This window comes from Zymoseptoria tritici, chromosome 8 (assembly GCF_000219625.1).
Source record: "Zymoseptoria tritici IPO323 chromosome 8, whole genome shotgun sequence".
NCBI classification, from domain to species: domain Eukaryota; kingdom Fungi; phylum Ascomycota; class Dothideomycetes; order Mycosphaerellales; family Mycosphaerellaceae; genus Zymoseptoria; species Zymoseptoria tritici.
This window is the reverse complement of record NC_018211.1, coordinates 741,190-762,324: the sequence shown is the minus strand read 5'-3', so window position 1 is coordinate 762,324 and position 21,135 is coordinate 741,190. Positions and strand designations below refer to the sequence as shown.

Sequence of the window (21,135 nt, the reverse complement as noted above, 5' to 3'; positions counted from 1 at the left end):
AGCCATCAACCCATCCTTCTCAACGATCAATGTAGTGTTGCGCATGTCAAACCTCTCCTCTCTCCTCTCTCCGCCCCCACCCGATCGATCGCAAGGTATCCTCATCTGCAAAAAGTGGCCTACGAGATCCTCCACGCGTCAGTCAGTCAGCACGATCAAGCACTGGCAAGCAAGATTCTTCCCTGTTTTCCAGTCAAATCCGTTAAGACCAGCAATCCCTGGCCCGACACAAAGCAGCGTTATCCCGCCCCCAACTCAACGACACAAGCCGCGCGGTAATAACGGCATGCCGATGATGAAGAAAGGGATCCGGACTTTGCCCGACAGACGGGAGAATTCAGCAGAAGAAAGGGGTGAAGTTTTTGACGGTACTTGTATTGCAAGCACACAACCAGACATGATCACTTGCAACACGAATAGCAAAAAAAGTGCGCTTGAGTGCTTTTTGAAAATCCATTGGATTTGTGGTGGTTAAAAACGGGGGTATGGTAGAAGGCCAAAACAGACAAAGTAAACAACCTCTTTCAATCTCTCTCGCGGACAAATAAACTCCCCAACTCAATTCGCCGTCGCTGCGTGACGTTCCATGCAAAATAACCCTCCCATCATCTTTCTGTTCCGTTTTCTCCATTCGTCTGTCTTGACGCTTTTGATTTTCTGGGTTTCTTTCAAAATCTCCTCTCATCATCAATCAGTGCTCACTGCTCACTGCTCAGTGGTGGTAGTCTCCCGTTGTGACCATCTGCGGCGCGATGCCCATACCGTCGTGTCCACTCAGACTCCTCATATCGACGTGCGTCGGCAAACCCGGCATGTCAACACCAGTCGACATACCCGCTATGACCTGGTACGCCGAGTCGTCCAGGTCGCCGTTGTTACCATTAGTATCCTCCTGCATCGCGTCCCTTTCCTCCTCCATCTCCTCCTCGCTTGGTGCGGAGCCATCAGCGCTCGTCTCGTGCGTGCGACGATGTTGAGCCAGGTTGTCCGAGCGGGAGAAGGCCTTGTTGCATAGTGTGCAAATGTATGGTCGTTCCTGGGTGTGCGTGCGAACGTGGCGCTTCAGGTGCTCTAGGCGCTTGAACAGACGGCCGCACATGGGGATCGGACAGGAGTGGGCTTTTTGGGCATATGGTGAATCGCTGACGGTGGCGCTGCGAGCGCGGCGAAATACGCCGTTTGTGCGGATGGCGTTGGGGTGAAGTTGGTGAGGTTGGCGATAGTCGTGGCCGGAATTGGGGTTGTTGTATTGGGCAAAGTCTTCGGTTTGGACGTTGTTCATCATTGTCTGTTGGTGGGCGCGGGAGTCATCCATGGCGCCTTCAACGGCGTGTTGTGGTGTGCTGTGACGGGAGAGGTCTGCGAGTTCCTTGTGCTCGCCCATGAGCTGACCTTGATGTTGCTGGTTGGTGTGAAGACTGGCGGGAGAGTCGTTGTACGACAGTTCTTGACCGTCGGGACCGACAGATGCTGACACGGATCGGCGAAGATCACTTGGTTTGTGAACCGCGTGTGTGTTCAGTTGCATCCCACCGGCCGAGCTGACGGGAATGCCGTTGGCTCCAGTCAAGGATGATCGTCGTCGACGCTGTTTGTAGGTTGGTGAGCCTTCGAGAACGGAGTAAACGGGTTGAGGTTGTTGATACGATCGTTGCATGTTCTGGTACTGGCCATTCTGCAGGTTTGATTGCATCGACATCAACGGGTTGAAAGATTGTTGCATGCCAGGGTCTGGCATCGCGGCGTACAATCCGGTATCCTCATTGGCGATGTAAGTAGCCTCTGATGGCATGCCAACGGTGCCCTGAGGTGGTGTCAAAGGCTCAAAGGACAACCCGCGCTGGCTGTAGTCCTCAAAGTGCGACGACACGAATGACGGTGCAGGTGAGTACTCCATATAAGCAGGCATTGAGCTGTGTCGGTTCCCTGCCTGCGCGAGTGGAATTCCATTTCGGTCGAAAACTGGTCCGAGTGACTGCTCACGGGTCTTCTGGATCTGAGAGGGCATTGGCGGCATCGCCATCTGGGAGTAGGTTGAGACGTGATTCATCGAGTCGTCGTGCATGGCTTGCATACTGTGCTGTGGTGGTGGCATACTGTGCTGGTTCATCTGCTGTGGCATCGAGGTGGCTGGCATCTGCTGTGGGATCATGGTGGGTGGTGGCATCGAATCAACGGCGCGGAGGACTGGCGATGTGGAGTGTGATTGAGGCATGGATGGTGGCTGGCCGTTGAAAGTCGATTGGTTGTTCTGTTGCGCCTTGGTGAGCTGCTCAAAGAGCGACTGAGAGGAGTCGAATTCGAAGGACAGCGCGGGTTCGCTGACGGCGACAGTGGTGGCTTCCTGTCCCATCTTTTCTCGCTTGAGATCGCGCTCAAGGGCGTCCAGGAAAAGGCGGTCATGGGGAACGCTGTACCAGTAGAACACTTTCTGCTTCTTTTGCGTGCGAATGCAGTTGTTCTTGTAGAGGAAGTCCAGGAACGGGCTCTTGGGCTCTTCCAACGAGGCATCGGTGCCAGATTTCAGGTTTCGCAGGTCGGAGAAGATACCCTCCTCAAACTTTTTCGAGTTCTTGACGGGTCGGCCGAAAGCCTGGAAACGGAACGACAAGCATCGGACAATGTCGGTCCCGGAGATGTGGAAGAGATTGTTCCTGCATGCAATGTTAGCATTCGTGTCGCACAGGATTCCAGAGCTGGTGGACACACCATAACACGCAAGACACGTATTCGCCGGTTGGCAAGAGAAATCTCCTGCAGTACGAGTCTTGTCTCCAGTCCACAGGAGCAGATATGAGAAAGTATTTCACTGCAGGTATGCGCGTTAGCCGATCGCTCCTCCTCACGCTGGCATTTCCGACTCCAACGTACGATTGTCCACCTGCTGCAGCGCGACCACTGAATCTTGAGGCAAGCTCTGCTGTGCATCCTGGTCCAGGAGGAATGTTTCGGGCTGCACGGATCGTGGCTGCGGTGGTGGCATGTGCGAGTGTTGGTGAGCGGGATACATGATGGGTGGCTGCGTGGAGGTCGTCGCGTCGGTCGCGGGAGAGGTATCGTCGTCGCGAGGCACAGCGGGTGCAGGGGATCTTCGCCCTAGAGCGAGACGGGTATGCGCAGAGATGCAGCGACAGCCAGGTCGTTGCGAGGGTCGTCGGCGGTTTCTGGAGGATCGGGGGGTGAAAGGAAGGCTGAAAAGACGAGGCCCGGCTCTAGTCGGTGTGAGAAGTGGAAGTTTGGAACGAGGTCCAGCCTCTGTGCGGTGGTGATGAAGGGGATGGAGGATGAATGGCGAAGAAGAGGTGAGGTGAAGAAGTGAGACGAAGCTATGGACCGAAGCAGCTCTAGAAGGGTGGGAGGGCTGGCTTGGGTAGAAGAACGTGAGGCAGGTGCGAGGTGTGAAACGGCGAAACAGCAGCAAGAGGGCCAGGACCTGATGAAACACACCCAAGCGCAGCCCGCTAGTTCTAAGCCAGCCCGATCCAAGTCTAATCCCAGAATGCACCGACGGGATTGGCTGACGGGGATTATGCCGGGAGGGCAACTCTTTGGTCGACCGGGCAGTTAGCCGCCCGCGTCGTGCCGTGCTTGTCTGTTCCTGCTTGTGCTGTCTGTTCCTGCTTGTGCATCTCGCCGGGTGGGTGATGGGTCTAGTTCTTCCTCCCTCCCAGTGCAGTGCATCCAACTTCCCACTTTCTACCGTAGACCTCATCGACAGCGGTCCGGCGATGCGCCCGGCCGGGGAATGATGGCGCTATCTCAATCCAGCCCAGCCCGCAGCCCACCATCTCATCGTCACATTCACCCACAGAGCCACTCAAGAGTCAGCGGCCGGCGTCCCGGCGCTCCCTCTTGGTCTTGTGCGTGCTCAGTCGCTAATCCCAGTCTGTCTTCACACGACTCGCGGAAGGTCGACGCGGATCGAACCCGCCCGATCACCACTCTTCGATGATGTGAGAAGCCAGTCACTCAGTCGCTTCACTTCCGAGTCAAATCTCCGAACATGCCCCATAGATCGCATGGCGTTGAACATGTGCATATTCTGTACGACCTCGCCAGCAGCGCCATCAACATGCCTGCCGGGTTCGGGGAGCCATACAGAACACTCCCCATGCCAGGGTCGAGACTCGCTGGCAGTACGCACCGCATGATCGCATATCCGCTGACAGTCGACCAGGCGTCTCCCCGTGCGACAGAACACTACTACACTCTCAATGCCGACCTTGACAACATCCGACATGACACGAGCCTCGCTCGTGGCGGAGTCAACTGTCGATCTTACAGGCACAAATGCAAGGCACGGACGGACATTCCTGAGGCGCATGTTTCAGCCTCGGTGGCCTGGTGGCCTGAGCTCAAGCTTTGCATCTTCCCGTCCCAGCTACCTTCTTGGTCCAACAACTTCACGACAATGTCTTGGTCGTTACTTGGCCGGTATGGTGAAATCATTAATGTTGTTCGCCGATAGCCCATCAACCACGCTAGATGCTGCATCTCTTGCATTGACTTCTCGACGACGACGCTGCATGACACCAACCAAATCTTGTCGTGTCATGGGCAGCAGCACGCTTCCAAGCTCCCCCATGCACCTCTCCCACTATAGGGCGACGCCGTTAAGCCATTACGCTGCCGGGACTTCACCCACTTCACCCGAACATACATGCCAACAGCAACAAGGAATATCCAAAAGAAGGCCGCAAGAGCAGCGAACGTCTCGACTCCATGACGAGTAACACAATGCCCCACATTTCAACAGCGATATGGATCTGTGGATACTGCTTGCGATGGCTTGCAGATGCGATCCGCCACGGCAATACCGCCACAACCACGTCCATGTCGAAAGTCTCTACAAGGTCTATCCCGAAAAGGCGATCGCTCGCGCTCTTTGAAACATGTCTGGCTGCCTCAGATCTACCCATTCGCCATCGGAGGATCCTCCCAAACACGACACTTGCAAGAACCGACAGGCAGCGCCCCACTATGTCGTGCATAACCATCCACGTCTCGAAACTCCTATACTTCTTCAGAAGACCTATAACGTGACACTAGCTTGCTAACTCTAGGAGACGAGAAATTTGCAGTGGATCTACGAGTACCCTGATTTGGACAGCCTGCAGATGCTGTCTATATCGGATGACTTTGAGATTGCCATGAACAACCAGTACTAACATCCGCCACTGATCAACACACCAGCATACGATAACTTCCAGCTATCACTGGGATGGAATGCATCAAGCCTCCAAGCCCAACAGCAATCTCAACATCCCTCTCAGTCTCCGCCACAAGGAACCCGGTCCGGCGGACAGGTGAACCTCCACAATGCTCTTCCCAGCCAACTTGACGTTTCAAAAACGACGGGTACCCGCCGCCGGGCGCTCCCGATCCAGACGATCACGACAGGTCACGAGAGAGAGCCATGCTGCTGTCATGAATCCTTCCGTGCTCGCGGACTGGGTTGGTCGCTTCGCTCGGGAGCTTGATCAATGCATGCGGCTACTCGAGTTGGTATGTGCATCGATGCTTCTGGACTTTGCACGGTGCCCGATGGGGAATTGAGCAATTACTCCTCTTGGCCCTATCATCCGTGGTTGTCGATCATCACAGAGCTGCCAATGGCACGCTCATGCGTACAAGTGCACAAGCAGGACCTCATCCTCACAGAGCTTCCTCCTCGCGCAGACCACTGAAAAGTTCTCTGCCGTTGACATCACATCTCCAGAGCTCCCGCGAGCAAGACACCTCACCCGACTCAACTACCATCACTTCTCCCATCTACCCCACCTTTGCCGGTGCAGACCAGCATCAGCGACAAGCCATCCAGCTGTCAAGCATCACCCTCCACGACCCCACTGCACCGACTGCACAGTCCTCGTCCGTGCTCGAGACTGACTTGTGTTCATTGCGCCATTTACCATCTCATCGAAGATCTAGTCAACAGAGACCTGACTATTCCCACAGACTACAACTATGAACTGCCAACCACGTCTATACAAGCCAAGCTATGCACGACTAAAACAACCCACCCGATCGTCGTCGGTGCCTGCGCTAGCTCGCTCGATCACGTGTCCATGTTTCGAATCAGTGCAAAGGCGCCGCGAATGTGGAGGAAGAGGTTTCAGAGGTCCGAGCTTCTCCTTGTTTTGCAGTTTGGTTGTTATTGAGACGTGACGTCTTTCTCCTCGCCGGTCAAGTAACAAGGCATGCCTGAGAACAATGCTGACAGGGTCATTCCGATCTTTAGAGCGATGATGAGCGAGAATGAGGCAGTGCACGATTTCTGCTACGATGTTCCCAGCACCGTGATTACGAACCATTGTATCTCCGGTGTGCCGGTACTGGTACCATGCTGCATCGTACATTACCAAGCAGCACGAATGCTCTCCGGTCAATGCAAATCTGGATCGATCGATTCCACACTCGTGGAGCTTACACGAGCCATGCACTCCCGGTCTAGATCTCTCAGCCCTCTCTCAGCGAGTAAGCTACACTCTTCCTCTCGAGATGTATGAATCGAGTGTGGAGAGCAATAAACCTCGCTCTATCGCTCCCCACAGCGTGCGCAATCTCGATGTGTTATAGCCTAGCATAGGACAGACTCTCGACTCGAGCTCATCATTGACAACGACGATTCCCAACCACTGACATACTGACATGTCGAAGGATGCTGAAGAGTCCAGGCCAGAAATCGCCGTGGTCGAGATTTCTACCTCCGTCGTGCTGGGCATCGCTGTAGACGACTTCCCCGCGGTCAGTACATGATTCTCCAAGTTGAATGTTCTATGCATGCATCCGAAACAGGAGATCTCTGCATTATCGCAGCACGACTCTGTCTCTATCCAAGTCCTTCACTTGCAACAGGCATCCTCGCGGCCTAGTAGACCAAGTCCACTTTCCCTTCTTCCTTCCCATCTCATCACCTAATCCCCTCTCACCTCCCACTTTCACACTCGTGGTCCCCATGCTATCCCATCCCATCCGACAGACATCACCTTCGGATCAATCCTTCCGAGCAGGGATCTCCCTACCTTTCACTTTCAATGGACACATCCTCGTCACAACGATCTAGATCGCAAACACTGCCGGTGACAACCGGCCGAGCGCGGTGAGGCTTACGTGGGGAGAACTCATGTTGCTTGTTGTGCGGTGCTTAGTTGAGTTGTGGGGAGATGCCTTGGAGGTTGTGGTTCTTGGTTTCTGATTGTTGGCTTTGATTCTGAAGTGCGTTGACGGAGGTACGAGGCGTCCTGACGGGCATGTTCGCTGCCGTCGATGGAGTAGGGAGAGCTTGGCTAGAGGGCTGTGCTGGTGAGTGTGGACTTCTTTCGCCATTAGCTCGGGTTGTGGATGAAGTATCGGCGATGGCTGGGGTGGGAGTCGTTTGCTCTGACTGAGCTTTGATGGCGCGTGTAGCGTGACTGCATTGATTCTATCGGACCTGGCTATACAGTCCTTACTTTGTGGTGATCGATGTTTAGTCGTGGACAAGACAGGGGCGGCGAAAGTAGTCTGATCGCATAATTCGTGCTTCAGTTTTCGTGTGTCATCGCAACGCCGGTCACCCCTTTCGTCGTGGAAAGCCATCTTGCGCTTCACGGCCGCTCATACGGAGCTGCCTGCAGCATCGCAGACTGTTTGCTCCCCCGCTCCAGTCCTATTCTCCAGGTCAACTCATCTAATGGCAGCAGAGACAGCTTTCCAGAATGCGTCCAGCGGCGTATCTTGACATTGCCGACGATGCATTCGGCTGGTTCGGGTACCCACGGACAATGGACGATGGTGAAGAGGGAGTGATGTCGTCGGAGACCGTGGTTTGTTGTGCAAGTCTTGAAATCCTTCTCGTAGCGCGGTAGCGGGTAAACCCGGCGGTACGAGCAAAAACACGATCTCTTCATCAACATCACCCAGAGGCTAAAAGAAACACATCGAAAAACACTGTTGTTCACGACGATCACGGCAATTCAGAGCCGATTCTTCGCTTCGCAATACACATTGGCATTTGCTCCCGCGCGACGGACATCCATCGAATTGGCAAGGGTATCCTCTCGTTGTATCCGAGCTTCCGAGTTCAGCCGGCGCATCTCGTATCTAGACGACATCGCCTCGAATCGAGCCCACATCCAGGCGCATGCGGTGATCTCGGCTCTGGCGGTGGAGAAGCGCGGCGAGCTTCGTCGAGTCAAGCGAGATGGAGGCCGAGAAGAAAGGCCCCTCACGGCGGCCGCATACGAAGACGCGGTATGTATGCGCGACCACCGGGATTTTAATGCATCTTTTCCCGAGCATCCATGCTGATTGCTACTTCACTTGATGCAGACTAGGATGCAATACGTGCAAACACAGAAAAGTCCGATGTGACCTTGCGAAACCAGTATGCCAGAATTGCACACGTAATGCTGCCTCCAAATGAAGACAGGAAACCCATACTGACACGCTTGTCTAGGCGGGAACCGGACATGTACATACTCGAATGCCTCACATCCTGGAAGCCCGTCGATACTGCCTTCACCGAACGACCTCGACGTGGAATTGATGCATCACTGGACAGTCTCTACCTATACCGTCGTGGCCAGCGAACCGAGACAGCACTGGCTATGGCAGGTCTTCACTCCTCGTCTGGCATTCAGATACCCTTTCCTCCTCCACGGCATCCTCGCCTTCGCAGCTCTCCACCGTCGCTATCTGACCGACGACCAACATGAACGCGATAGCCTCCTCACCGTCGCGAGATACCACCAACAGCAAGCCTTGACCCTATACATCCCTCTCCTCCAAGCAATCAACGACGAAAACTGCCACGCCCTCTTCGCCTTCTCCGTAATTCTCACTCTAATCTGCTACGCCATGCTCCAAGACTCCGAAACAGATGAATCCGAATCCCTCGTCACCCGCTTCAACGAAGCCTTTGATTCCGTCATTGGCGCAACAGCAGTCGCCTTCCAAGCTCTGGACACCCTCAAAGCCGGCGAGTTCGGCGCCATCATGACGCCCCTGGAACCCACCGTCAACAGCCTCTCCGGCTTCGACGACGGCACGCGGGAATCCCTCGAAGCCCTCCTCACCTGCGCCGAGCGCGTTTGCGAAGCGAAACCCGGCGAGGACAATTCAAACCTCATCACCCAGCGCAATGCCTACTTCAGCGCCATCTTCGGTCTGGCGAGTACCCTGACTCCTCTCCCGGAAGATCGCAATCGTGGTGCTATCCTCGCATGGCCGGTGATGTGCCAATCAGAGTTCCTGACCATGCTGAAACAGCGGGATCCCCTGGCTTTGGTGGTTCTAGGAAATTATAGCGTTCCGCTGCATTTGCAACATCGAGGATTGTTTATTTTGGATGGTATTGCGAAGAGGCTAATTGAGGCGGTGGCGAATGAGGTCGGGGCGGCGTGGCATCCGTATTTGGAGTGGGCGAGGATGAGGATTGCGGAGCCGTTTACGCCGGCTGCTAGTACGAGTGAGAATACGTGAGGCGAATGCAGGAGGTGGAATGCTGCTTGTGAAGTGGTGGTTCGAAGGCATGGAATACAGAACATGGCGTTGAACAGACCACGGCTGCATATCCTCCTCGATTATGGATAGCACTTCACCGCGGCATCATTGGTCAACTGCAAACGAAATCGGCCATCGGCAAGGAGACGCAAGCAACCATCCTACTTGGCATCTATATCCGAGAGGAGATCTTCGCCTACTCAAGCCCGTTGCTCGACCTTCCAAGTGCAGGCTCGCAAGCTGCCACGATGCCTCGGACATCGACATGCAGAGGAACATTGACGAAATCATGAAGCCCCATTCTTACTCTTCTCTGACCTCGACTTCAGACATCATGCAAAACTCACATGCAACCCAACTTCCGTGTCCCAAGCTACTCCAAGAATTCCTTCGACGATTCCAACATTAGCCATGAAGCCATACACCCTCGCCTTCGCCCTCTTCTCGGCTGGTCCTGCTCTGGTCTTCCCAGCCGCCGACCCAGCCAGAGCGGCAGTCTCAAGGACCAGTGCCCGCCAGAAGATATCGGAGCAAACTACGTTTGTGGCAAGGGATTGGGGGCAGAATGATCGTTACACCGTTACGTGTGGAAGCGGAGGTTGTCACTGGGGTCTCTGCGATCAGTATGTTCGATCAAGTGCAGTTCTGACGATCGTATGCTTACGAAGGATTTGTAGCCACAGTAACTGCGTCAAAAATGTATGAGACTGCGTCGTTTTCGTCGGACGTCAGCGGTCGGAGTGCTAGTATCTCTTGCACACGAGTTCGGTTTAGATTCGAGTATACAACAGCGACGCATTGTGGTGTCGTCAATTAGGGACTGTACTGATCGAATGACTTCAACGGAATCGCTCCAGCATATGAGGGAAGTCATATTTCCAAAGAATGGTTCATTCAAACGCTACAGATCTCCTTTTTTCATCTCAGTTCCTGCCTCCCTTCTTCCCCTCACTGCCACCCACTTCCTCTGTCCCTCCTCAGTAAGGCCTCCACATCGGCGGCAGTCTGAGGTCATCTCCATATGGGGAGGAATAGGCGTTGCCGAACTGCGGTGCCTGACCATACTGGTTCATCCTCCAAGTGCCCATATTCCTGTCAAAAGCCCTTGCGTCCCAGGGATTCTGGAAGCCTTGTTGGGGTGCACCGCCTCGTGCGAGCCAGTTGCCGCCGAACTGAGGTGGGAGGGCGGATTGGTTGTAGAAAGGTGATCCTCCGAGGGGAGGGAGCTGGCGACCTGGGTATGACATTGTGCTTGTGGTGGTAGATCGGTATGATTCGCTGTCGGGATTGTTTCGTAGATGTTGTGGTTGGATAGCTTGGGAAGAGTGCTTGTGTTGCGGGCGTTGTGTGGAAGAAGTCGAAAGGATAAACAGATGCGTTGGGTATATATGACCTCTTCCTTCTTGGTGGATGTAGTGAATAGGAGCGTCGTGAGATATCCTTGACCTCGTGCATGGGAGAGCTGAGATCTATTACGCCCGTGAATATAAGTGCTTGCCGTCGCTGCCTCCGTGCATAAGGCCCCTTTCGCTGAAATGCGTCGGTGAACATGTTGCTATCGCCATTGTCGTCAAGCCTGTTCTGCAAGTGAACCGGTTGAAGCCAGGCATATTTTGAAAACGAGTCAATGTAAAGACTGGTAATGGAAAGAACGAGGAGGCTCAGCTCTGGCACTTATACATTCTCTCCTTCCTACACAAAAGACCTGTCCATCTCGCTAGGGAGCATTTTTGGATCTTGCATCTCGATCGAATCCGATACAACCTCCAGACATTCGATCTTTCTCGCGGCCCGTAGCAGAGCAAGTTCGTGTGTCCAAGACCTGGACGGTATCGCGAATCGAGTCGAATGGACTGTCTTGAAAAGTTCGAAAGTCAAGCCATGAAGAATGGTCCAACAATCAAGGGTCTGTATGGCATCTTGACACAATCGTCAGGCTGCTATGGAGTCGCAGTAGACTTCTGAATACCAGCACTGACGGTACCCAAACATGCTTACCTCTCACAGAAGGGTCCTGTCCTGACGCGAGATAGTCTCAGTTCCTCAGTCCACGCCCAGTTAGCGCGGTTTCGACGCCTACTGTTCGTGGTCTGAGGGTCCGAACGCCGAATTTGGGAGATAGAGCGCAGCATTAGTATGGAATTTACACCTTAATAAAGCGCAGCATCGTTTCGGCCCTAAACACGAGAACGCAATAACGAAACTAGTTATTAAAAATCCGGCACTGTAACTTTGTAGAGCCGAGTCTTGCGATTCGAACAGTGTATTAATTATTTAAATCCGACGCTAAACGAAAGCTGTAATAGAGCTCGCGCAAATTCTTCGGAATTCTAATTTGTTAGGCGAAAAATAGGAAAATGCGAGCTCTATTAGGGCACGCAAAACACACTTAAATTTTCTATGCGATACGCCGTTCGAATCGTAAGACTCGGCTTTACAAAGTTACAGTGCCGGATTTTTAAAAAAGGTCGTTGTTGTTGCGCTGTCGCGTGCTGCGCTGCATCTCCCAAAATCCGGCTTAGGCCCTCAGACCCTCTCAGGCGAGGCGCTCGAAGAGGTTAGTGCTCGCTGGCTGAGAGTGGTCTGTGCTTCTGAGACTAGACGCGAGAGGTATTGTGCCATCATGACATGGCACATTTTCCCCAGTGAAGCTTGGCCGCGCTCGATCCTGCCATGAAGTCGGCACGGCATCGGGGCACGACTTAAATGATCGTACAACAGCCGTGACTGACTAAGTACGGTCCTTCCTCCTTCTGCTAGCAATGAAACATCGTCATTGCTGGGGCATCGTCGCGGAGATTGGACATTCTGCCGAGCTCGCTGTTGTACTTCCGGATTAGGCTAGAAGTAGCGAAGTGCCGAAAAGCACGATCCTGCCAGACTTGTGTCTCTGTCTTCGATGCCGCTCTCCGTATAGCGTGGGTGATAGCACGGGCGCAAACCAGCAGACGTCGGACACAGGTCGTGTCACAGATTCGTGCATGGCGGATGGGTATTGGTCGAACCTCGACTGCAGCTGTGCGACTTAGGCAACCTCGCACAGTCGAATGCGGGCTTTCGTTGTTGTTCTGTTTGATCAATCCGGGCCGTTCGGTATGGGAGTAATGGGTGACCCAGGACTCGCCGGTGTGATGGGTTCGCTATTTCGTGAAGTGACCTCCACATCGTCGCCAACTCTGAGGACGGCTCCGCTCGGTCCGGCGCAAGCGTATTGGCCGAAGACAGGTTTGTCTGGTCTAAGTGTTAGCTCAAAGAAATGATACAGACACAGTTGCGTGATTGGGACATACGTGGGAAGAGCTCGTTTACTCTCCGATCTCTCGCCAGTAGACCGTACAATTGACGATTCGTGTTTATCATCGCGCCCTTTGCCAGATCCACATTCAGCGACAAGCAACGAACCGTCCTGAATAGACACCGCACGGAGACTTCTTGCGCTTGGTCAGCTATGGATCTGATCTTCAGCATGTCCCAGCTATCTTCATCGAAAGGTTGCTGCTCGTCGCCGACGTCCACATGTATGTTTGGTCGGAACCGCACGATGACGTCCTCGCCGCGGCCGGAGGGAGGGAGTCTCCTTCTCGCCTCGTTCTCAGAGGCAGTCGACGTGATCAACAGAGGAGCAGCATCGGCGAAGCGGATTCTCTGCGGTTGGAGTTTGTCGTCGACTGCAATCGACAGAGCTCGATACTTGTGTTTGGGCATGAAGACTGCTCCGGGGATCTCGCGTTGCCCGGTTCCTCCGATGTAGAGTAATCTGACTTCCTTTCCCAGATGGAAGGAGAAGAATTTGGAGACTTCTTCGCCCATGTCAATTCCAGGTGCTTTAGTGCCGAAGATGCTGACCTGGTAGACTTCCGCGTTGAACAGGCTGACCGGAGATGGGGAGAGTGGCAAAGTAATGGTAGGGTTCTCCTCGGACTGAGCGTGCGTGATGGTCAACTTAGACCAGCCCTTATCGATCATGGTGTGGAAGAGGCCTAGTTCAAAGTGATTCTTGATGGTGATGTGCTCTGCCAGTCCCGCGGTCTCCTCGCTGGGCGGCTTGACGAGGACATACTGTCGATCGAACCGCAGGCCTTCGTTGGTGATCTCCGCGGCTGTCACTTCGACCGGCCGGAGGGACTTGACGGGATAAATGAAAAGCTGGAGATGGAGTGGTCAGTCAGCTCATTCGTATATTGTGATTGGGAACGCCTTGCCCTTTGAATCTTCATGATTGCCGCTTCACTTGAGCATGTCTGTTGAGTTTGCAGGCTTTGTCTCTTTGCTGCGACTAAGCCTGATCTGCGTAAGGTAGATGCGAAAGGCCCTGTGCTGTTGACGTCCAGAAGTCGCACGGGCGAGATAAGTTGATGTCACGACCGTGTCGCTTGGGAGGCGAGACCAGACCAGAGATGCGGTCGTCACTCGCTTACTCACCCGAGCAGGCCTTTCTAAGGTACGGAGGACTATAGATAGCAGATATAGCGTTACCATCGGCTCCTCTTTCTTTGGCTGCATCCTGCACCAACATCCACTACTCGCACTCGATCTCTGCGAAATCAATGGCACGAAACCTGTCTTTCATTGCTCGAACGACGTGCTCTATTTCTCCGGTCTGAAACCCCCAAATCTGCCTGGGAGGCCTCGGCCAAGACCAAACTTCGAGTCCGCGACCTCGCCTTGCACATATACGTAAAGTGGATGGCTGAGGGGACCACGGAGAGAGCCTGTGACAGGTGTAGAGAACGCCGCGTGAAGGTTAGCATTGTATTCTGTCCTCTCGATGAGTTCGTCGATGGAAATGCACGTTGCTTACAGCTGTCTTTTAGTGCGACAAACGCCTGCCAGCATGTCTCCGTTGCGAGAAGCTGGGAAAGCCATGCCCAGGTTATGACAAGAAGAGGAAGTTTGTCGACGAAGGTATCACACTTCGAAAGAAGTATCAAGCTACCAACGAACGACCATCAAGTAGCGATCAGAACTTCGCGAATGTGAGCTTGAATTCGCAATCATGAATGTCAACTGTGCTGACCAGCGGATAGCCTCCATCAACAGGTCCAGCTTCAGCAGGTCCATCTCTCGTCACGACACCCCAAAACGTCCCCTCAAGCGAGACCGCGCATGTATCTCAGCCTCCCGGAGGTCTCCTGAGACCAAAACTGGAACAGTCCAGTCCGGCCGCTCTGCCCTCTGGCGATGCCTTCACACAAGAACCACCACTGGTACCTCCGGTGGAGCCAATGCTGATGAATGATCCCATACTATTCCCGGTCCCGGACGATGCGATGCTGGACATCCTTTGGAAGGATCAGACTTACGACCCGGAGTGGTTCGATCTTGAGCCCGAAAAGTACTACTCACTCGCCGGAAATACCTGCGGATTCATACCGAACATTCCTAACATAGTGGACGAGGTGGACCAAAGTGGGTACCTCATGGGCAACACCGCTTCCGTGACACCATTATCTACGGCACTAGGCTCGACTGGAATCTTTTCGGATAGCAATCTCTGGAATCCGGACTCGCAACTGCAGACGAGTGCGTTGATTACACATGAGAGAGACCACGAGATGGCATTTCTGGTCAGACATTTCACTGAATGTCTCGGGCCGTGGATGGATTTGTTCGATAAGGACAAGCACTTCACACATCTTGTACCACTCAAAGCATTGCGGGACGCCCTACTTCGCAACGCGATAGCAGCAGTTGCGGCGAAACAGCTCGGTCGAGTCAAGGGCGCCAAACCATTTGTTGGCCTCCAGGCTCAAAGGCCGTCCGCGATGGAGGTCTTGGACGATAATGTGGAAGTGGACTGGTATTACAAGGCCGCCAATTATTACGACAAGGCCATCGCCTTCTCACGACAATATTTGCAAGCAGTATCTGGGAGTCTGGAACAGCCGTCGACTCCAAATACACAGATGGCTTTGTCCATGGCAAACTCTGACGACCTCCTGGTCGCAGTGTCGCTGTTCTCACTATACGAGTCCTTGGACAATTTTGATGCAGGATGGATACAGTAAGTTCTCCGAGCTTCACTTCAATCTGCATATTCTAACAGCACTAGGCATCTCGTCGGGCTGAAGTCTCTACTCACAGCCGTAACTCCAGCTCAACAAGTACAGAATCAAATAACACCATCTCTTACCGTTGGACGACTCGCTTCATTTTGGAACTTCGCACGGGCAGACTACCAAGCAGCCTACATCAATCATCAGGCGACCCTACTCGACACAGACGACGTCGGCTTATGGAATTCTTGCGGTCTCGAGATTTCCGAATCAGGCGAGCTCTACAAATCCACGGACTACGTCCGAAACGATCCCTCACATAGCCGCGACCTAGCCGAACTTGTCGCGCACACGCTCCTTTGGCTTGTGCTGAAAGTTATGAACTACCTCGCCAATACCGATGAGAAGCCAAGCGTGCGGCAAGAACAGTGGAAGACGCTCACTCGCCAACTAGATCACTGGTACGGCAATCTGCCCGCAACCTATCAGCCTTGCGCTACGATTCGCCATCCACGTCGAAGCAGTAGCGGCGCTCGCTCGCCTCTCACAGAAGTCTTCTTCAGCATCGACGTGTGTGCCGCGGCCCTTCAGCTGTACCACTTTGCGCGCATACAGCTTCTACTACATCGTCCTTTGGAGGATCAAACAGGCCAGGTTAGCCGACTGAAAGCGTATCGCGAAGTGTCCACAGAAGCCATTGCGCATGCACATGAGATCATCGGCATCGCGCTAGGTCGGCCTCATCCTGCTATCAGGGTGGAGATGTTGCTGCCCTTGGGCATCGCGGGCGCTTGTCTGGAAGCAGACGAGGAGAGGACCATCGTGCTGGAACTACTGGAGGCAATCGAGAAGGATACGGGCTGCAGTACGGAAGCTAGGCGGAGCGAGATGCAATTCCAGTGGGGCTGGAGTCGAGAGCCAGAGGGCATTGCGTGAGGATGGGTTTCGGCGTGGGCTTGCGATACTGTCGCGAATGAGTCCTTTGCATCTGGCCATACCCACTTCACTTGTATAGTACAACGTATCTGACGACTTTGATACGACCCTCCTCCTCTCGTCGATATGGCCACCATCATCGTCATCCAACATCTTCTCTTGTCTCACTGTGAAACATCCTCGGCCCCAATTTCCTACCGCCCCTCTGCCATTTAATCACACGTCCTCCATGTCGCCGACAATTTTCCTTCCCACTATCCCGAACATACCATGCCTATAGCCAAATCATCCCTGGTCTAGTCTCAGCCACCAAATCCTCGGTTTGCAAGACAATTGGCCTCATCCGGCAGGACGCTAAGTAATGTCCCGAATTTGGCGGGTCAGACATGGACCAGGGGCAGGACCGAGCTGTCAGGCGAGAAATGTTGGTAGGGATCCGATGTCTAGTGAAGGCTTGAGTGGCAGAAGTGGGTTTCTCGTATTGTAACCAGGCACAGTCGAAGGAGATCCAGGCATGGTGAGCACTGGGGACAATGGAAGGAGTTTGGCTGATGAATAGTTTCTCTGGTCTTTATACACTACACTGGTGCTCAAACTTTTCCAAATACGAGTACAGCCCACCTCTCTAATGTTGACGCTGCCGAGCACGATCTTGCCGTCCCTAGCAGCAGTGACATGCCAACGCCGCGCTTTCGAATCACAAAGGTGTTGGAGATGAACTGACCGCCGACAGGCAAATGACCTCGATCCCATCGCGGCAACCCCTCTCATGAGCCTCCGTGGTCCGAGTCTCCCGCTGCCGCAACGCTATCGTCCACCATCGAAGTGTCACCGGTAGGAACTGCCACGCCACCATCCTCATCATCGTCGTCGTCCACGATCCTTGCAGCCTTCTTCCGCTGAGGACGTACGACGCGCTCTTCATCTTCGTCATCCTCATCGCCTCCATCCGCCATCGCATCGTCCGCAGCATCACTATCCACTGCAGGAGTTCCAGCGTCGTCGGACTTCGGAGCAGAAGGTGCAGCAGGCTGCAACCCAGCATCGTCGTCGTCGTCTGAATCCTGCACAGTCTCCGCAGACTTGTACTTCGAATTCTTGACCGCCGCGCCCTTGGCCTTGTCCAAGCGTCTCTTCTTCTTCTTTCTCGGTGCCTCGCCATCACTGCCTGTAGCGCTCGCAGCCTTGCTGCGTGGGCGTCTACGGCCGCCGTCCTCATCTGTGGCATACGATGGACCTTCGTCACCCGTGTCTGAGTCCTCGCCCTTCTTTTTGCGCTTCGGCCGCTTCTCCTTCGGCCGCTTCTCGCGCTTCTTTCGCTCGCCTGTGTCCGGATCGGTCGTGTACTCTGCTGCTTCCCGAGCTCTCTCCTCCTCTAGACGCTTCGCAATAAGCTCACGGTCCTCCTCGGCCATCTTCTCGCGCTCTTCTTTGATCTTGCGGCGCTCCTCTTCCGCTTTCTCGTCCGCGATGCGCTTCTCTTCTTGCCGCTTGGCAATCTCTGCTTCACGGCGCTTGCGAGCCTCATCGAGACGAGTGGCATGCTTGCGTTCGTAGTCGGCTTGCTTGTCCACAGTCGTGGCAAGTTGGCGTTTCATCGTGTTGCGACCCATGTTGGCGCGCTGTTCGATGTCATGGCGAGGAAATGGGGCATTTGGACTTTTCGCGATCTCGGTGAAAGACTCAATGGCAAGGTCCAGGCCTGTGACTGCGGTTTCCACATCTGACAGTGTCTTGTCGGCTTCGGGCAGTGCGATCATTTGCTGTGCAATCAGCATCCTCACGAATGCAACGTTGAATTTGAAGCTGATGTTGTCCGGAGCTTCCTTCACTGCTTGCTCGGAGTAGTCCAGACTCGTCTTGAAAGCTTCGAGGTTCTTTTCTGCACGACCGCGCATGAGCCAGGCACGGCCAAGACATGCCATCGTCTGTGGATCAGCATCTCTTGACTTTGCCAGAGCCAGTTCGTAGTTTTCGATGGCGCGCGAGAATTGTTTGAGGTCGCAAAAGACGTGACCGAGATTGATGTGAACAGAGGGGTCTTTGATGCTTTCTCTTACTCTCGAAAAGATCTGGACAGCGGCGCTGGTGTCTTTCTTCTCTTCTACCATGGCAATACCCATGCCTTGAGCGGCAAAGGCGTTCTTGGGATCCAGAGTTAGCACTTTGTCGAAGAACTCGATGGCACGCATGTATGTCTTGCTGCGGCGCTCTTTGTGCTGGTCTGTGTCTCGCGGCGACTCTCTTGCGACAGCCAGATGCAAGTTTCCAAGTCCTGTGAGCGAGTAAATGTCGTGCTTGTCCTTCTCCATGAGCGTGTGCTTGTAATGGCGTTGCTCTTGATCCTCGTTAAGTTGAAGGGTACGCTTCTTGTTTCGATTGATGTACCAGCCATACAATGCGCGAATTTCCAGATTGTCAGGCTCTGACTCCAATAACGACTTGATCGCGTTAGCACCTTCCGCTGGATCAGTGTGGAGCGTGATGTACGCCACACGAGCCCTGGCATCAATGTAGTCAGGATGTTTTTCGAGCAGACTGGAGTAGATTTTCTGCGCATCGTCCTCCATGCCTTCGGCTTCGTACGTGCGGGCCAGGTTGTAGCTGATGGTTGAGACAAGAGCATCAGTGTCGACCGACTCGTCCTTGTTGCCGATAGCCACGCTTGACCTTAGCGCTGCTTGGAAGTCTTGTCGAGCTAACGGATACTTCTCCGCCTGAAAGTGGAAGCAGCCGATGTTGTTCAACAACTGTGGGCTGAGCATGTCCCTCTTGGCACTTCTCACGGCCGCCTCATCCTCCTCGATCTCTTCCGGCAGGTCTTCATCCGAGATCTCGTCAATCTCCATCTGCTCGACTTGCTCCAAACATGCCAGTGCCTTGTCGGGTTGATCCGATTCGTACAATCGGGCGAGATTCAGCAGGACAGAAGAGTCTGGCGAGATCTTCTTCTTTCCATCCTTCCAGGCGACGCGTACTTGCTCGAGCAGCGCAATGGCCTTTTTGCGTTCGGAGCTTTTGTCCTCTCGAGATCCAGCTGCTTGACTCGTGTATACGTCCTCGGCATGCAGGATTCCGAGCAAAGTCAACGCTTCCACGCTCTTGTTTGTTGACACCATCTTCTCCAGTCTGAATTTTGCACCATCGTAATCGTTCATTAAGGTCTTCAACTGTGCCACACCGAACTTCGCAGGCAGGAATCCCTTGTCGTCTCCACCACGCGCCTGATCAGCCTTGCTGTAGTGCTCTTGTGCTTTTGCAAGATCTCCCTCGTAGTGATCTTTCCGAGCCAAGAGGTACCATCCGTCGCTGGCAATTGTGCCAACATCAGTGCGCTCAATTGCGCGCTTTGCCAGACGGTCGACATTCGCCCAATTCTTTCGACCGAGGAAGTATTGGCCAAATGTTGAGCATGTCATCGCTTGCATGTCGTCGAGCTTGAAGGCGGTTTGGATATATGTTGTCATGGCCTTTTTGTAGATATCTGCAAATTCAGGGCTGTTCGAGTTGTGATGGCTGCCCTCGTCCAAGTGGTAAAGGCCGAGCAGGATATTTGCGCCCACCGACACTTTGTTGAGTGCCAGAGCTCGAGTCCATGCATCCTTCGCGTTCTCCTTGTGACCGAGCTGCCACAGACAACAGCCGATGCCGATTCGTGGGTCCGGGTCGATCATATCCGGCGCGCGATCCAGCACCTGTTGGTATAGTACATACGCCTCGGCGAATTTGCCCATTGAGAACTGCGCCTTGGCTTTGCCAACAATGGCCATCACGTTCTTCTGGTTCGAGGCGCGGTATGCATCGTCGAAGCATCTGATGGCTTGCTTGAGGGTGTCATTTCGGTCTGAATGCTCCGAGCCAGGTCCGTACTTGACTGGTTGCAGCGAAGCACGCAGAAGATGGGCCGTGCCGCGAGCAAGATAGAGCGGAGGGTACGAAGGATTGATTCTGGACGCCTCGTTGACCGTGCTTGTCGCAGCGGCCAGCCAGTACTCCTTGTTCCGTTCATCCGCAGGAGGCAGAGGTTTCACTCGAGGCGCCCGACGACATTTCCACAAATACAGCCAGCAAAGACATGCCAGTATACTGAGCCGATCCTCATTTGTGCCGTCTTGCTTGGCCTCCAAGCCTTTGTTCAAGATCTCAATCGCAGTATCGGCATTCTTTTGCTTGGCGTACGAGAATGCGATTGTTATCCAGATATTGCGCGCCGCTCTTTCATTCTGCAGCAAGTCACACAGCTCGCTGACATCCTCCAGCTCCTCGGTCAGATCGATGTTGACAGCTTCATCACCATCACCTGCGTCGATGCCGACAGGTACATCGATCGCATTGGGGATGTCTGAGAACCGGACGAAGGATTTCGGTGCAGAAGTCCCATTGACGCCCTTCCGGTGGCCATTCGTGAGCGTCGCCATCACGATCGAAGTGTGCTGTTCGAGGTTTGCCGGCCTGCGTCGTTCATTCAATATCGTTGTGTCGCAGGCTTAGGTCGCCATTTCCGGGATGAAGAAGTGAAGCTGTGGGACGCCGATTGAAGCAACTCGGCGCGACGTATTGGATGTAGGGACGGTGGTGGTGCGGTCAAGGGTGGAGTCGATGAATTGTCGCGATGGATTGAAAGTGATCGCCGTGTCGTGAACTTCAGAAGCGCGATGGCACGTGCCGCAGAGCCTCAATCCCGCGTCACCTCCGCGATGCTGTGGACATGGGAGCT

At 54.0% G+C, this 21,135-nt stretch overlaps 6 protein-coding genes across 6 annotated transcripts; 3 read left to right on the top strand and 3 right to left on the bottom strand.

Annotated features, from left to right (window-relative positions):
* Window positions 1–712: 712 nt before the first annotated feature.
* On the bottom strand, window positions 713–2,983 carry MgSte12 (transcription factor, STE-like protein; the record flags this gene model as incomplete). The annotated part of the gene is made up of 3 exons (XM_003849907.1): window positions 713–2,654; window positions 2,710–2,809; window positions 2,872–2,983. The coding sequence occupies 3 exons, from the start codon at window positions 2,981–2,983 to the stop codon at window positions 713–715; spliced, it is 2,154 nt and encodes a 717-aa protein (XP_003849955.1).
* Window positions 2,984–5,319: 2,336 nt separating this feature from the next.
* MYCGRDRAFT_95022 (uncharacterized protein) lies at window positions 5,320–6,509 on the top strand (the record flags this gene model as incomplete). Its single annotated transcript, XM_003850413.1, has 3 exons — window positions 5,320–5,505; window positions 5,720–5,871; window positions 6,224–6,509. 3 exons carry the CDS (start codon window positions 5,320–5,322, stop codon window positions 6,507–6,509), a joined length of 624 nt encoding a protein of 207 aa, XP_003850461.1.
* Window positions 6,510–7,700: 1,191 nt separating this feature from the next.
* Window positions 7,701–9,465, top strand: MYCGRDRAFT_95021 (uncharacterized protein; the record flags this gene model as incomplete). Its single annotated transcript, XM_003850414.1, has 4 exons — window positions 7,701–7,808; window positions 7,963–8,235; window positions 8,314–8,344; window positions 8,441–9,465. The coding sequence occupies 4 exons, from the start codon at window positions 7,701–7,703 to the stop codon at window positions 9,463–9,465; spliced, it is 1,437 nt and encodes a 478-aa protein (XP_003850462.1).
* A 3,097-nt stretch (window positions 9,466–12,562) lies between these two features.
* MYCGRDRAFT_95020 (uncharacterized protein) lies at window positions 12,563–13,989 on the bottom strand (the record flags this gene model as incomplete). The annotated part of the gene is made up of 3 exons (XM_003849906.1): window positions 12,563–12,717; window positions 12,777–13,632; window positions 13,963–13,989. 3 exons carry the CDS (start codon window positions 13,987–13,989, stop codon window positions 12,563–12,565), a joined length of 1,038 nt encoding a protein of 345 aa, XP_003849954.1.
* Window positions 13,990–14,906: 917 nt separating this feature from the next.
* MYCGRDRAFT_74546 (uncharacterized protein) lies at window positions 14,907–16,418 on the top strand (the record flags this gene model as incomplete). Its single annotated transcript, XM_003850415.1, has 2 exons — window positions 14,907–15,490; window positions 15,539–16,418. 2 exons carry the CDS (start codon window positions 14,907–14,909, stop codon window positions 16,416–16,418), a joined length of 1,464 nt encoding a protein of 487 aa, XP_003850463.1.
* A 767-nt stretch (window positions 16,419–17,185) lies between these two features.
* Window positions 17,186–20,836, bottom strand: PAFC2401 (Paf1p complex subunit; the record flags this gene model as incomplete). Its single annotated transcript, XM_003849905.1, has 1 exon — window positions 17,186–20,836. The coding sequence occupies one exon, from the start codon at window positions 20,834–20,836 to the stop codon at window positions 17,186–17,188; it is 3,651 nt and encodes a 1,216-aa protein (XP_003849953.1).
* Between the last annotated feature and the right edge of the window lie 299 nt (window positions 20,837–21,135).